Source organism: Lipophrys pholis (assembly GCF_963383615.2).
Source record: "Lipophrys pholis genome assembly, chromosome: 19".
Lineage (NCBI taxonomy): Eukaryota > Metazoa > Chordata > Actinopteri > Blenniiformes > Blenniidae > Lipophrys > Lipophrys pholis.
The window spans coordinates 13,881,440-13,897,758 of record NC_137647.1 but is presented as its reverse complement, the minus strand read 5'-3'; the positions used below and the strand labels follow the sequence as shown (position 1 = coordinate 13,897,758).

General features: G+C 40.9%; 2 protein-coding genes across 4 annotated transcripts; one reads left to right on the top strand and one right to left on the bottom strand.

The window, feature by feature from the left end:
- Positions 1-346: 346 nt before the first annotated feature.
- syngr2a (synaptogyrin 2a) lies at positions 347-4,450 on the bottom strand. Its single transcript, XM_080487978.1, has 4 exons — positions 4,232-4,450; positions 2,621-2,858; positions 2,394-2,524; positions 347-1,152 (listed from the first exon to the last, which is right to left on the bottom strand). Exons 1-4 carry the CDS (start codon positions 4,328-4,330, stop codon positions 952-954), a joined length of 669 nt encoding a protein of 222 aa, XP_080344104.1. The 5' UTR covers positions 4,331-4,450; the 3' UTR covers positions 347-951.
- A 2,327-nt stretch (positions 4,451-6,777) lies between these two features.
- Positions 6,778-15,791, top strand: tmc6a (transmembrane channel-like 6a). 3 transcript variants are annotated; one of them, XR_013936326.1, is made up of 20 exons: positions 6,778-6,996; positions 7,799-7,908; positions 8,078-8,197; positions 8,283-8,411; positions 8,511-8,619; positions 8,721-8,802; positions 8,880-9,149; positions 9,237-9,433; positions 9,517-9,661; positions 9,929-10,072; positions 10,940-11,100; positions 11,814-11,888; positions 12,866-12,963; positions 13,055-13,150; positions 13,230-13,305; positions 13,482-13,615; positions 14,429-14,605; positions 14,762-14,840; positions 15,298-15,379; positions 15,468-15,771. XR_013936326.1 is itself a non-coding variant. In XM_080487976.1 (20 exons), the coding sequence occupies exons 1-19, from the start codon at positions 6,941-6,943 to the stop codon at positions 15,376-15,378; spliced, it is 2,355 nt and encodes a 784-aa protein (XP_080344102.1). In that variant the 5' UTR covers positions 6,778-6,940; the 3' UTR covers position 15,379; positions 15,468-15,791. The 3 variants fall into 3 exon arrangements, 2 of the variants coding, with proteins under 2 accessions (XP_080344102.1, XP_080344103.1); XM_080487976.1 differs by having other exon boundaries at positions 11,798-11,888; positions 15,468-15,791; XM_080487977.1 differs by having other exon boundaries at positions 9,517-9,604; positions 11,798-11,888.
- The last annotated feature ends 528 nt before the right edge of the window (positions 15,792-16,319 follow it).

The following is a 16,319-nucleotide window of genomic DNA, read 5'->3' as shown; positions in this document are numbered from 1 at the left end:
GTTAAGGCACTTGTATTGGGAAATGACTCTAGAGACAAATGTCCCAACTGCAGAGCACAAGATGGATATGTGATGGAGCGGGGAAAAAAAAAAACAAAGGATCATTTGTCATGTATCCTTCAACACCAGATAATAAATATGTCACCAGTGTGCCATAAAGTGGTATAAAATATGGCACAAGCAGTTGCCGACACTCAAGAGGCGCATTAGGCTTTTGCAATTTCAAAAATCAAAACAGTCTAAACAAGTAAAGTACAAAAGGATTTAAAACGTTAAACCACAAAAATGAAACTGTTGTTCAGTGCATAAGTTGTTTTTAGTGGTATTTTATTTCTTTTTTTTTTTTAAGTCAAATAAACACAGCACTGCAGTAGTTATCCGTGGGAATATTTCCATTGCACAAAGTGATTAATAAACTGAAGCTTGCTGTGGCTATTGGATTGAAGCAGTACGGTTGTTGAACTGGTATACGTAAATGCGAGTCATGAATACACACGTATGTTCACCGAGCGGTGACTGTCAATGTTTCAAATTGTGAACACATTTCTCAAAAGAAAAGCTGATGGCTGAGCTATTTGTTTGGCACTTTGGCTCTCAAAACACAAACAACAGGGGGCACTGGAACAGCGAGTTGTTTTTGGTATAGAAGGAAAAAAAAAAAAAAAAAAAGGAAAGTGTCATTAATCCCATGTTTGACTGAGACAGTAGCCTCTAAAACAACACAAAACCATTTCACCTGCCGCCGGGAACTTTAACCTGCCGCAGCAAAAAACAAATCAAAGTGACAGAATACCAGCGCCCCTAAAAATAGGCAAACACAAAGCAGGAGTGCAAGGGAACAGTTCAGGGTGGAAATGGAACCATTGGCAGATGTCTTTATTTAAAAAGAAAAAAAAAAATATATATATATATATATATATATTCCTGGTGAATGTTCATCTTTTATTTTTTTCAGTAAGATGGAGGCTGGTACTCTCCCGGCTGCTCCTGGGTGTTGGAGAAGGGCGACTGCTGGTAGCCGGTGGGGCCGCTGCTGGGGTAGGAGGAGGGCGGGTAGGCAGAGCTGCTGTCGTGGGCCGGGTCACTGTACTCCTGGTTGAAGTCGGTCACTCCCTGGCGATATCGTCCATATGCAAGGTAGAACAAGGCAGCCTGAGGGAGGGAGATCCAATTGATCAGGAGATTAGAAAAAAGAAAGAAAAAAAAAAGAAGTTGGGATGTGTGATCAACATTTTCCCACCAAAAAAAAAAAACAACTTTAAGTTTAAATTTAAAAAGCTTATCACGGCATTATTTCACCAATCCTACCCACTCAAGATTAAATTGAGCTGCATGTGGCCCCTGTGCTCAGAGGCAACATTTCATGGGTTGATTTTTCTAGTGCCCTCTAGAGGATGTGGCAATTATGACAAGAGAATCAGTGCGGTCGGAGTTAGAAAGTCTCACTGGGGAGAATGTCTCCAGTTTGGGTTGAAGGGCTGTTTCTCCAGTAATCCCAGAACTGGCTGATTGCTTGTTTAAACTTGCCAATATGTGTGAATGTGACCGACTGTCCTTCTGGCTGGACAGACATATTGAAGTGTGTATCCAAAATAACACCGGAGAGGGGGGATTTTGAATTTAGGGAAAAAAAAAAAAAAAAAAGATTTCCTCAATTTCGAAACTGCTCGTTCATATCACGGTGAAAGTTCGGTACTTTCCAGACTAGAAATCCCACCTGAGGCTGAGTAGAAGTCGGATCAGTCATGAAATGCATCACGAAGGGGAGAAAAAAAAAAACCAAGTCGTTGTAATGGTTCCCTACCCAGACGTAACACTGTCGAGACGCCTGCCAGCTCTTCCTCCAGCTACAGTTTCTTTGGTTTTCTCTAATCACAATGTCTATCAGACTCTCTGAACTTCTTCCGCTGCTCCGTGTCCATTGCACACTTTTTCCAAAGAATTGCTCCAGTATAAATTCTGGCGTGTGTCTTTTTCTTTTTGGGGACATTTGCTTGCCTGTTGGTCAAATATGATAATCACTGAGGTTTTTGTGTGATGCTGCAGCAGCAGCATTCTGTTGTCATACAGTGAAATCTGGAGGCATGTACATTCTGCCATACAACAGAGAAAAAACAAAGTGTGACTTACAGTCTGGAAAACATGGTACATGAAAGATTAAAGCAGTTGCTGCGCTCAAAGTTTTTTCCTTTACTCACACTAAATGTCGTTGCACCAGGTCTTTAACACGATGAAGACCGAGTCCACTGACAGGTTGTACAATCATAAATATAAAGCATCTAGAGGGTTAAAAAGCATGTACTCTCTATACAGTGATGGCTTGCTGATATGTGCAGTGTCAACATGTCTTTCCCCGGTCACTGGGCTACATGTGGAGGGAATGCAGAGCTCACCCAGGTCAAGATGGAGAAGAAGGAGAAGGTTATGACGGCCCGGGCGGAATCCCCCCTTATCGAGTCAGTGGTCTTTCCCCACTGGTTCGACAGGATGCAGAAGCAGATGAACCACAGTAAAGTCCAAGCCCCTGTCCCGAGGAGAAAAGGAGACACGTCGAGGGTAAGAAGTGATGGCAAGATTTCGTTTATTCCGGAAAAGCGGGAGAAAATGAAAAGCGGCTCACCCGTGAAGACCAAATCCCCGATCACAATGTACTTCCTGTCTTTGGCATTGCTGATTTGTGGGAAGTAGGCATCCAGGATGAGAAACGCAACACAGCCCAAGAAGGCCAGGATGCCGAGTCCCACCGCAAAGCTACAGGCGCCGTCGCTGCTGTTGAACATGCAGTGGGACTCCCCCTTCGTCGCGTTGTTGATATATCCTTCTCCCGTGATGGTGGCGAAGACCACAATAGAAAACAACTGCAACAAAGAGACGCACGGGGGGAAGGTGGTGTCTAACAGCTGCAGGAGCACTTGATTCCTATCACATGATTTGTATCACAAGAGTTAAAAAAAAAAAAAAAAAAAAAAAAAAAAAAGGACTCAACATCTGTGAAGCTGGTAAGAAAAAAAAAAAATATATATATCATATAAGAGACAGTACTTCTCTGTCGCGGAAGTTCGTCGAATACAAAACACAAAGGCACGGATCCCAGGGTGCTTATTAAATGTGTTATTAAAAAAAAAAAAAAAAAAAATCAACTTTGATTTTCTACTTTTTATGAAGCGCATGAAGGTTTTTTTTTTTTTCTCCTTCCATCAATGGCCCCCAATACTGGTCCGTACTAGTTCAGACCAGCAGGTGAAGGGTCACTTTAATACTGAAGACACCACATCTTCTGGTTCACAACAAATCATTCTAATACATTCTGATGATAAAATAAGTGTTACCGCTTACTGGGATAAACCAGGCAATTTACTGCATGCTTTAATAAAAAAAAAAAAACAAAGACAACTTTAAATAACACATTTCAGTTCAGGGGCCACATTCAGGCCAAGGTTTAAAATTTGCTGGGTGGTTTGAGGATTGGAGCCTCTTGCCGGCCGGTTTAAGCCCACGGGCCTTATGTTTCACACCCCCTGTTTTAAAGGGTTTATTGGTCCACTTTTTCCCCTCAAGGTTCGAGTCCAAATGTTTAGCTGAAGACCACGTGTAGAGGATTTACTGATTTAATGCTTTTGGACAGATCACTCCCAAATATGTCTCTTTGTTTACAGAGTGACAGTGAAGACAAGTAATACTTTAAAAAAAACAAAAACAAAAGGCATCATGAGAGGGTATGAATCCAGTGAATGATTCACACACAGATTGTTTTGTTGTACTTGGGGATGAAGTTCAATGATAAATCATGAATCTGCTCCGCGTGCAGCCTTTACCCGACCCGCAGGTGACAACAGATGACGGTGGCGAGGATTTCATTTCCTGATCTCGTGCAGCAGGCTCGGAAAGAAGACAGCAACGACGCGTTTTCGCCACGTTTTGCTGCGATTTACCACCGTAGAATAATCCAGGCGTTATAAAGTGATTCAGCGTTGCGTTAACCGTCAGGTGAAAGTCTGCCGTGACACAGCAGCTTGACATGCTACCTGCCGTTAGCTCCCACCAACTACTAACCAAACACTGCCCTTTACACTCCCGTTTCAAGTTTATCTCACGTGTCAACCAGACGGGGGGGTTTGAGTCCCGTGTCTGCGGAGCGTACTGATATCGAGGTATGTCGTCAAGTGGCGAGTTCGGGGCGAACATCTGTTAAGTCCGATGCTAACGTTTGAACGGCGGCAGAGCCACTCACCCAGCTGAGGCAGCGCAGGATCGTCTGCGGCTGCTTTAGGAAACTCTCCGCGTCGAAGGCTCCGCCGGCCAGAGAGGCTCCGTAAGCACTGCCCTGCATCTTTCACCCGTAGAAATTAAAAACACAGCGAATTTTGAAGGAGCTGAAAACTTTTTTTTTTTTTTTTTTTTTGGGGGGGGGGGTTGTTCCTGTCAGAAGAAGGAAGTTTCGGTTTGACGTGAAGCTTCCTGACAAACTTTTAAAGACCGCCCCTTGTTGCGGGGCGTTCATGTACGCCTGGGAAATCAGACAACTTCCCCCAGGTGAAGTATTTCAATAGGGCAATGCCAGTGTTCAACACTAGGTGGCGGTGTTTAGTCACTATTTCCTCCCCAGCTTTCAACCGTGTTGGCTCGTTCTATTAGTAGCAGTCTGTACATTTTAGTGAATGTAATGAAATTCAAAGTTTATTGTCATTTGCACATCAGAAAATTACGTTTCCCACATTACAATGGAATTCCTTCTCTGTTGTCCACATAGAATGCCAGCAACATGTAAAAGAAAACAGTGCAAGATAGGTAAAAACTATGCACATTATGACATAAATAAAAAGACGCGCAAAAGTACAGTAGGTAAAAAGAAGTGTTTATGTTTTAATATGAAAATATAAGAATATAAGAAGCAGCATGATTGGTGTGCAATCCGTTGTGTGCAAAATGTGTTATATTCATGAGGGTTATTATTGAATGCTTATAGCGAGCCGCATGGAAGAGCAATGGTCAGCATCTCACTTTAGATGATCATAGGTTAATACCAGATGGACGCCCTCCTACTTTAAATGAAGCAATGTAGAAGATGGACATATTGATGTATGGATGCTTATAGTGTTGACTGCACTGCTGTGTCATTGTTGAAAAGTCTATTGTTTTGTAAACAATTCAATATTGGTAATATTTCAGTGTCTTAATACCTTATCTTGTAATGCAAATGTCAACTAGAAGAGAAAACAGGCAAACAGATCACAATGTTGTGATTTGAGATGACATCATTACTGATGAATATGTTTGCTCTCAATGCGATGAAAAAACATACAATTAAAAACTGTGTACCTTTAAACATGTAGTGCAAAAGTATCCCATTACACATGTTGATTTCTGAGCCTTTTGTGCAACACTGCAACATAAATGAATCAGAGTAATATGAAAATCACAAGAGCACCATTATGTCTTCTGTAAACTTGACATAAACTGTGCGGCCAAGTCAAAGATATAACATAAAAGATGCATTGTTTAAAATTACTACTCACTTAGTCTTTAATCCATCCCTGTGATTTCTGCCAGTGTGTGTGTGTGTGTGTGTGTGTTTGTGTGTGTACGGTACTTTTATGAAGTGATATCCAAAAGGATTTGTCGGGTCTGACCATAACTTTAATTGTCCAAAAATAATCATAGTGAGAACAATAAGAAGAATTGAATTTTCCACAAAGCTTTTTGGAAACACATTTCCCACTGACAGTAAGATGATCAAATGGGAAAAAAATAACAGCAGTTGTCAACAGTAACAATTAGAATGTTTTCAAATTCAAAAAAAGGGGTTTATTAATTGTTGCCTGACGTGTAAAGTGACCCCCAGTGAACTGAGAAGCAACTGAGGGAAATAAAATGGCTTTTTTTTTTTTTTTTGCAGGAGAAGATGGTGACACTTTAGCCAGACTTAAATCTTTTTTATCTATTCATGTTACTACTACAGTAACAGTAACAGTACAGTAAGATTATTGCTGGTGTTGATTTTGTGCACTTACGTTATAGAAAGCATAGATGCTCAGATACATCGTTTTAAAAACTTAATCCTGACCTATAGTATCTTTTGTATCACGAGCTGAAGTGTCTGACTGCATTGATTGGTTTTACATTCTATTGTGGTTCCGTACCACCGCCAGATGGAGATGACTGATTGTGAAAGTGCAACAGTTGACACGGTGCGATTGTCTTCACACCAGTTCTGTCTTTGGTTAACGCAACCGTCATACAAATTGTTGTCAATGTTTCATTCTAATAAATTGTTCTTACTTGTTCAATCTGTCTGCACAATTGTTCTTGAAGCTGACGTAAACTACAAATCGAGGTCCCAAAAAGGGAAATGCAAACAGCTCGAATGGCGATCGAAACACAGTTTTCCCTGCACTGAGCAGCCCTTTTAGGTTTTTTTGCATAATACTTCACAATACCTGGTGAAAAGATGCGATCGTCTCTTTGCGAGGGGATTGAAGGGGCCTCTTGATTCCCCCTGAGCCCCTTCAGTGTTGCCATGATACATCAGACGACCGACTTGCAGCGTGGAGGGATTAACTTTATTCCTACTTTTTGAAGATAATTCTACAGTTACTAATGATTTTATTTTCATGGCTTTTTAAGACCTTATCCTGCACTTCATTAGATGCGGGCATGATCTCGAGGATGTGCAGTTGACTTCTCAAAACAAAACAATCAAAAAACTAACAAACACGAAGGCAACGGTCTCGCATTTGCATTTGTCTTTCATTTCTGCCACCTTTGAATGAGGAAGTTGCTGATGTGATCAAATCTGATAGCAGAGTTGTTTTACATGAAGATGTCACAGGAAACAGAGCTGCTCAATGTCTGAATGTATTTGAGAAGTGGCTGTGGGAAAACGCCAAGGTTGGAGATTTGAACTTATTGCATTGACAGTGTGTGCTGGTCGCCAGGAGTCATGGCACACAGTGTGAGCTTCGGTATCGACACCAGTGGGTCGGATTCTGACTACGAGTAAGTTCAACTTTATATTTAATGTTTGGGAAGCATCAAACGGTGTGCAAATAATATGCAAAACAAAACTTTTGCTTGTCTTAAGATGCACTAAGTAGAATATTAATATTAGTTAGCAATGGTTTAACCACTTCTTTTGCTTAAACAGTGTGTTACTCACAAAAGTGGAAAGAAAACCGTACTGAAGTATTCTTATATTTCCTGACTAGTAATGAGCAACAAGTAAAAGTTGTCTTCAAAATGCTGAAGTCAACACACAATAAACTGCTGAAAAGGATACACAGTAAGGTCCAGGCTGGGATTTGAACCCAACACAATTTCGCTGCCAGCACTAACCAATGCTCCACACTGCCAATTTTGCAAACCAATGTCGATTCAAAGCGGAAATTGTCTCTGTTGAAACAACAAACAATGATGTAAACTGTATCTAAGTACAACTGGAATCACATATTTGAAAAGAAAACTTATAAAAGTATATGTACCCCAAAAATTCTATTCCATCTCAGTAAAGTGAGCATTTGAAATTCAGCATGTCTCTAGTTATTCATAAACGTTTGTGTTGTTTTTTTGAAATGATAGCTGCAGAATGTAGCCAGTGCCATCGGTCAGTCACTCTTTAGTGAAACACCTTTTCTTGTTCTCGCAGTTTAGCATTCAGTTCAGAAATAAAAAAAAATGCATCTGCATTCGATTAACACAAAACCCATGTTACAAATGTTTAAGACACCATATCGCTGCACTATGTGTGCGCATGGAGAAGCCATCGGGACCTGTGGATAGCACTCATTTTACACATTTGCAGAAACCTGGGCGAGGATGGATCAGGTGAGGAGAATTACCTCGGAGATCCGGGAGCAAACAAGCAGTGGTGCCCCGGAACCCTGCAGATGGAAGTGTTTCGAGAAAGCAGAGGTACAAAAAGTGTGCTTGTCACGTCATAATAACCTATCCCATGTAATTAAAAAAAAAACAAAAAAAAACAACCCTGAAACAATAAGAAAAGTTAGAAAACAAAATGCTGTTGCGTGGATGCTGCTGCTGGCTGGGGGTTCTGAAACGTTTCAAATTGTGTTATTTTTAGATTTCCTGTCAACCACAAGCGAGGACGATTCTGACAGCGATGAGCTCAGCGCTCCGCAGAGCCACCACTGGTCAGCTGCAACACTGAGCGTGCTCTCCTCAATGCCGAGTCGAACCGCGAGTGAGAATCCATACTTCCACTGCAGGTGAACCGTGATGAACGCGTGCATTCAAACTGTTAAAATAATGACCTCATTCTGCCGCAGTTTCCCATCGGGCAAGGCACTCGTCTCAGCTACGCCCGCGTCAGCTCACATCCCATGATCCTCCAGAGTCCTTCAGGCCAATCCGGGATCACGTCGTCCGAGCAGTGGTGGAGGAAGTCAGTACCGAAGGTGAGTAGAAGCCGCAAAGCCGGCGGTTTGTCGTTGAAGCTGCGTCGGCATCATTCAACCGGTGCAACGGAATAATGTGGAATAACTTCTGTTTCACAGGAAGCCACGAGGATCCGTTGGTGTGCACCCTCCGAGGCCTTTCAGTGACTGATGGCATACATAAACTGCGAGCCATGCCCCTCAGCCTGGCAGATAAAATAGAAATCAGGTGCACGTGACACAAACACCACGAGAAAGTGAACTCACGGCATTGCTTCACATTTTAACATAGGCTTTAAATTCTCTCTCTTTCTTTTTAAACCTTTCCAGAAAGCTTGCTTTCAGTGCTGAAACGTCGAAGCCCATCACAAATCTTCCATGCTGCCTCAATCTCAGCATGCACATCTCAAGGGTGACTCAAAGTTTGTTCGGTGAGGAAACTCTTTTCGTTGTGTACCTGCGACGCGCTGACAGAATCTTGCCCCTCAGACTTGGCGTCGCTGCCTGCTCAGCTGCCTCGGCATCTTCGGTTCCCTCCAGCTGTGGCATTCACCCATGAAGAGGCTGAGCGGTCGCCACGGCACCGGAGTGCTCTCCTACTTCCTGTTTCTGAGAACCCTTCTGTTTTTGAACCTCCTGATTTTCATCATCAATGGCTTGTTTGTGGTCTTCCCTCAAGCCGTCCACCCTCCTCCCGCCGGTCCCCCGTACGACCACGAGCTTGACGTCTTCCCCGGTGTTTGGCTCGTCACTGGCATGGTCTGATCTTTGCACTTTACACCCACGCACTTCGTATCGGGATCGCTTTTCAACCAGTTCTCGCTTTTAATTTCTCACCTTGAACAGGGTTATCTCTCACAGAGTTTGATGTTTTATGGCTACTACAGCAACGCCTCCATTGACACTTGTCCGGCTGTTGAGTTAAACCCGGAGTCCATCGATTACCAGTCCGACTGCGACACTTACGGGTACAGCATACCCACGGCGTATTTCTTCACCATCGCCGTTGCCTTCTTCATTATCTGCATCATCCTGGTCTACAGGTGTGTGAATAACATGTGCATCTATTTTCACTGTAGTCCTGGCAGGTGTGTCATGTTTATTGGTGACGCTGTTCTCTTTGCAGCATATCAAAGTCCCTTGGGAAGCATTTCCATGTCCTCAAGTCCAATGGAAATCTGGCAGTGAAGGTTTTCTGCTCCTGGGACTTTAAAGTCAGCAAAAGGATTTCTGTCAGACTTCAATCTGAGAAAATCAGCACTGAGCTAAGAGTAGGCAACTATTTGCATATTCTGGCAGAATCACTGAAGCATAACTGTGATGTAATTTCATAGACTTGGACTCTGTCACACTCATGTTACAAGATTTAATCCGTACATTTTTACAGTGACGCAGTCTATTTAACATGCATGTTCGAAATATAGTAAGTTACTTTGTAGATGTCACTAGTGTCAAAAGATTTAAAAAAACAAACAAAAAAAAAACAGTCAAGGTTAAATGGTGCTGTGTCGACCTCATAAAGGCTGATCTTTTCACAGGAGCAGCTGTCTGAGAGGATCAGAGGAGAAAACTCGCAAAGCTGCATGCAGCGACTCTCACGCTTTATGGTTCACATGCTGTTGTGGATCATCTGTCTGGCCAGCATCTTCCTGGGAGCCTTGGGAATCCACTACCTGTCAGAGGTTAGAGAAAAATGCTGCAGCAGCTGCACAACAAACTACAACCATGCATGGCAGATTCCGTGTCCTGTTCAGCATAGGTAACAGCTTCACAAGCTCATCTGAAAAACAAAAAAAGAAATATGAAAATGTACCTTTCACGACATTCTATGTACTTCTCCTTTTGTCTTTCCTGTAAGTTGGTTCATGCATTTCTTTTTCTTTTTTCTTTTTTGTCTGCTATTGTTTCAGAAGGAGATATGAATGTGAGAACACGGGCAAACATGATTCCAACTCTCAGTTGGGATTCCTCAGATTGATTCCCACATTTTTATTTGGGAGAAAAAGAACTTTGATTTCACTATCAAGGAGCTGCACGGTGTGTCGTGGTTAGCACTCTTACCTCACAGCCAGAACAGACCTGGTTTTGAATCCAGGCTTGGGGGGCTTCTCTGGTTCTGGAGGTACTCTGGTTTCCTTTCACAGTCCAAAAACATTTGCGGTTATTTGGTGACTGTAAAGTTGCTCAACTGGGTGTTGCACATAGTGGTGTAGCAGATGGATAGATTTCAATATCTCACATTATCATATCAACTGAGCCATAGCTCCCTTGTGGGCGCTTCCCCGGCCCTAACCCCAACCAGATGAAGCACATTGCCTCTCACTGTAGCTCTGATTATTTATTGGTGTCCAAACTATAATGAATTGAAGTTGTTTGAGTTATTTGGCCGATGTTAATAACTTTTATTCATCATACTTTAAACTGAATTCTTTTTCCACCACAGTTTTTTTGGCTGCTCATCGCACTAGACAAGGTCTCGTACTCATCGCAAGGCAACGAAGCAGTCGTGCAGATCTGCACCTCACTTTTAATTTGCATTTTCTCGACAGGCCACCATTCACGGGGATCCTCTCAAAGACGCTGAACAGCAGCTCTTGTTGCTTTTGTCTGCCGCCGTGTCACTCATCAACCTGCTGCTCCCGGGACTCTTCAACCTCGCATGCATCAACAATGATTCACCGGTTGTACGTGTCTATATCTCCATCGTCAGGTAACAAAAATATACTGCAGTGAATCTTCTTCTCCTGACTATTTTCCTGTTAAAACATAGGCTACATTGTTGCTATTTGAACTGCTGTTCATTTTCACACAATTAATGCTGGTTCATATCATGATTATTTAAAAAAAAAAAAAAAGGTATTTGTTTATTTATGTAAATGAATAAAATACAATAAAATACAATAAAATACAATTAAACACAATTAAATTAAATTAAATTAAATTAAATTAAATTAAATTAAATTAAATTAAATTAAATTAAATTAAATTAAATTAAATTAAAAATATCCTAACTTCCTGTACACTACACAGTCCAACCCTCCAAGAACATTGTATTTCTTTTGTCATGCACAGACATCTATATCTGAACTCCTTGTGCTGTTTCCTTGTCATTTGTAAAAAATTATCTGCAGGTACAGTATGTTCAGCTTAGATTAATTGTGGTCCCCCTACAATTTTCATTGTGTCATAAAACCTTCAGAAATTTTGGCCCATTGCAAAAAAACCCCATGATGTAACTGATACATTTTTCCAAGCAAGATAGAAATTCTATGCTAAGGCCTGGTGGGAATTATGTCGTATTCAGCTAAATAAATGGATAATAACCCAAAAAGTTTGATTGTATTGTGATGTCTCAACTTTTGTCATGCCTTTTTGGTGATGTCATTATTTCGACCTGATTTTCATAGAAATCTTTTGCTGAAGATCAGCATCATTGGAGTGTTATGTTACCGCTGGCTTGGGAGGATTGCTGTGGAACCAGAAAGTCGTGGTTTACAGGTGACTATCATTATCATATATACCTTTCCGAAACAGCTACTCTGAGTTATGCGACAGGCTTCTTTCTAAGGAACATTGTGACAATATGCAAATAAGTATTGAGATGTCTGACTGCGACAGGACTGTAAAAGCCTTTGTTCGAAAGATCTGATCACTCTTAAGACCCAAACAGAGAGGATAGGTCACTGAAATTTTAATGATGTGTTTGGGTCTTAAGATCTGATCACTCTTAAGACCCAAACACATCATTAAAATTTCAGTGACCTATTCTCTCTGTTTCTGATGGAATTGGGTTATTTTGCTTGTCATCTTTAACTTTCTGAACAATATAACTTTGTTGCCTCACACGGTATCATTACGAGCTTTGGTTTCTTTCATAAATATATTTTTACATCTTAGTTATTAGCCCACTACACAAACCCCAGCCAGGAGGTACCAAAGGTGCAATCTCTGTCTGGTCCAAAGTTGTGATGGGAAGAGGTTCACGTGTTTATTTATTTATTCATTTTTTTTACACCTTTTGAAAATGACTTAAGCCTGTTAAATGGCTCAAATGGAATATAACGGTTTACATTTTTAAATCAGCTTGAACCACTAAAAAACAAGGAAAAGATACAGAAAAGCTGAAAAGATTTGTAATGGCTAATACATAAAAAAAAAAAAAAAAAAAAGATTTACACATATGGCACAACCTTACAACCTTACAACTTCATGTGCTGCATCGCCTTCAATTTAAAGGTTAAACATGTTTTATGGCTCCAGATGAATTTTGTTTCGTGTGAAGTGACAGAAAAGGCTCTTTTGGTCATGAAGGTTGCAGACCTTTGCTCTCACAGAAGTCAACCATCAACCCTGAGTCTGGACTACGACCCACTCTAATTTTCTAGATTATAGACGCTCGAATAAATTATTTTTTTAAAAATGATGATAATAATGATGTCACTCAACTTATCCTTCCCCTTTGTGTATTTCTGCAGTGTTGGGAGAGTTTTGTTGGACAAGAACTCTACCGGTTGCTTCTCATGGACTTCATCTTCACATCACTTTACACTTTAACCGGAGAGTACTTATGGAGGCAAGTGTTTGCCTCACCTCTCAGTCAAGTGGCGACAACCTGTTGTTCACCGTAAAACTCAAAGTCACGGCCAGACTTCTTTTCTTTCAAGACTGTTTTCCAGGAGATTGGTGAGGAGGAAGAGGAAGCCGGTGTTTGACATCGCACGCAACGTGCTTGAGCTCATATATGGACAAACTCTTACTTGGTAACTCTACGAAATATGTTTGAAATGTGTCACACATACGACAAGAAACATGGATACCATTATCTGTTGTTCTTCCCAGGCTCGGAGTGCTGTTCGCCCCACTGCTACCTGCCGTACAGATAACAAAACTGTTTGTGTTGTTTTACATAAAGAAGGTTGGTACAAAAAAAATGCGAAAACGAAAGGTTGTCCATAAATAATCCTAAAAAAAAAGAAAAAGGAAAAAAAAAAGCAACTCGTGCGAAAAACAAATTGCCGTACATAAATTATCATAAAAAGTCAAAGACACTAAGCGATGTGTGTGTGTGTGTGTGTGTTTTTTCTTCTACAGAGCAGTGTCTTGTGTAACTATCAGGCCTCCAGAAAGCCCTGGAGAGCCACTCAAATGACAACCCTGTTCCTCTCTCTGTTGTGCTTCCCGTCATTTCTCGGAGCAGCAGCGTCTGTCACCTACACCCTTTGGATGTGAGTTCCTCTCATTACTGGCCCACAGGCTGTTTCCTAAAAGCATTGTGTGCACGATCAGCCACATAGTTTTCTAAAAACAGATTTGAATGACAAAAAAAAAAAAAACGTTTGTCCGTAACCAGCATTACTTACTTTAGAAGTGGAAACTTTAGAAATGTTGTTGTTGTAAAAAAAGTTTTTCCAACTGTTACAAATTCCATGAAAAAGGAATTCCCGCTGCGCATACATCAATTAAGATTTTTAGTCTTAGGATACGACACGGAGACCCAGGCTGAGACATCAGTGACGCACGCCGTCATGAAAGATAACCACATTGTTCCAGCAAACGAGTGTTAGCTTCAAAGCCACGCAAAAGTGTGAGTTTGCCAAAGAAAAGCAAAATGCAAACAGCGACAGGAGAAGTTTTTTGGACATTTCACTGTATTTTGCACAAAAATAGGTTTGATTAAGACTGTCTTTATGTTGGGATTGTAATGATTTTCTGAAGTAATTTGGTTTGGGGGAAATAAAGATAGTTTCATCATGTATACTCTGCAGCACAGCAAGGAAAAAAACGATACAGGTTCAATTTAAAGGGGTTACTACTACAAATAGAGAGAATATGAAGAAACTCTTCATGACAAACCTGTCTTAGATCTTCTTAAAAGTGAGTAAATTGATCACGTATTGCTAATACTTTGTTGGTTCTGCAGCTTACATGGGATTTGTTTATTTTTTACATACGTCATATTGATTTAAAATAGGATCGCTGCATTGCATGTTTCTTTTTGGACTATACGCACTCAGAAGCTTTCTGTCTGCCTCGCACAGGATCAAACCCTCATCATGCTGCGGCCCGTTCAGGAATCTCACCGCGATGTATGAATCAAGTTGGCTCTGGGCTCAGAAGTTGAAAAACACTCACCCAATTTTGTCTTGGCTCAGCTGGGCCTACAAGTATCTGGTAGAGCAGCCGCTGTTCTTATTTCTCACCTCTGGAGTGTTTCTGTGAGTGACTGTTTTTTTTTCCTTTTTTTTAAACAATGTCTTGTATTTCTGTCGGTTTTTTTACAAATATTCCTCACATCGGTTCAGACGCATTTGAACAACGTTTACGCTTTCAAAGTGTGTGATGAAATCTCTTTTGTCAACCATATTTTTCAGAATTGTCATATACATTCAGACCCAAATTGTTGATGGCCAACGGAGGATCATTGGGCTGGTAGAAAAGCAAATTGAAAATGTGTGTTTTCCTTTCTCTTTATCATACGACGTCACTGACGTGCACACAATAAAACACTGGAATGATTCATACATTATTTCACTACATGGTGGATAATGCAGAGCAGATTGGGTAGTACATATTTGAGAAGTCAAATGTTTTGAAATGTAAAACTTCAAACCAACCAGGACTGAAGTAACACAACTTCATTCAGTTGTAGCGTTTTAACATGAATAATGAAAACTGGGGCTGCATGGTGGTGCATGGGAAGCGTTCAACTACCAGGAGGGCCTTTCTGTTTTGAGTTTGCATGTTCTCCCCTTAAAACAAGTCAAATAACTAGAATCCATTCACTTCATATTCTGAATATCTGCACAAGAATTCGATGAAGTTTTGACCAATCCAACACAGACCAATGTGGATATTTAATGCCTACAATACGTTGATGCTGATTACGTACATTTAATCTCAAATACAGGAGGGCATGGACAAAAAGTTTCTCATCTCCAAAGTACAAGTGCTTTCTGAACAAAATGAGCTGGTTTCCCCACACAGTTAAGGTAGGTGTTCTCTACAGTAGAACTTAATCGCTTTGACAAATCAACTGTATTCATATGAAATGTTTTCCTGTTTTTATTCTTCCCTCAGCTCACGGCCGAACGAGTTTCACAACATGCTGGAACATAATTTAACTCACACATAAACCACCTTATGGACATTTTCTTTTTCTGGGGTGTATCTAATGGAAAATATAGACACTGGCTGTGTAATTTTAATGAGGACTCCCCTTTCTGTCCCATGAATGGACATGTTGTTTCTTTTATTTATGCATTCCAAACATTGCTCATTGTTCCTCTTCCACGTTCTCGTGGATCTCAGAAGAGTGGCGGGTTTGTGTCAACAAAATTAGTTTGTAAAATAAATCATTCTTGCTATCTTAAATAAAATGATGAATAAACAAACAAAAACTGGCTTGTGGTTATGCGTTATTGCTCGCAGGCTGCCATGATAGAAACAGGGATGCACAGATACCCTTGGCCGAACACTTATGAATCTAATCTGTTTGGACACATTTTCCAGATAAAGTGTGAGAAATGTAGGACTTCTTTGCAGTGCTTTTTGTTTTTGTAATTGCCATCTTTTTTTTTTGGGTATGACATGATAAAGACAAGTGAAGTCGCGCAGGTCAGGTTTTGGTTCAAGAACAGTAGAGTAAAGCGAAGTCACCAACTATTGTTTCTTCTTGTTTTAGACCTGCATTGTTGAGAAGAAGAATATTTGACTTGGAAGAAAAAGAAGACTGATTTATGGGCTTTATGGGACTAGAATTATAAGCCGCAGTGGTGAGCGCTCTCGCCTCATCGCGAGAAGGTCGTGGGATCGACCCAGGGCCTTTCTGCGTGGAGTTTGCATATTCTCCAACGTATGTGTGTGGGTTTCCTCCGGGGTTCTCCGGTATCCTCCCACAGTCCAAAAACATGCATGTGAGATCAATTGGTG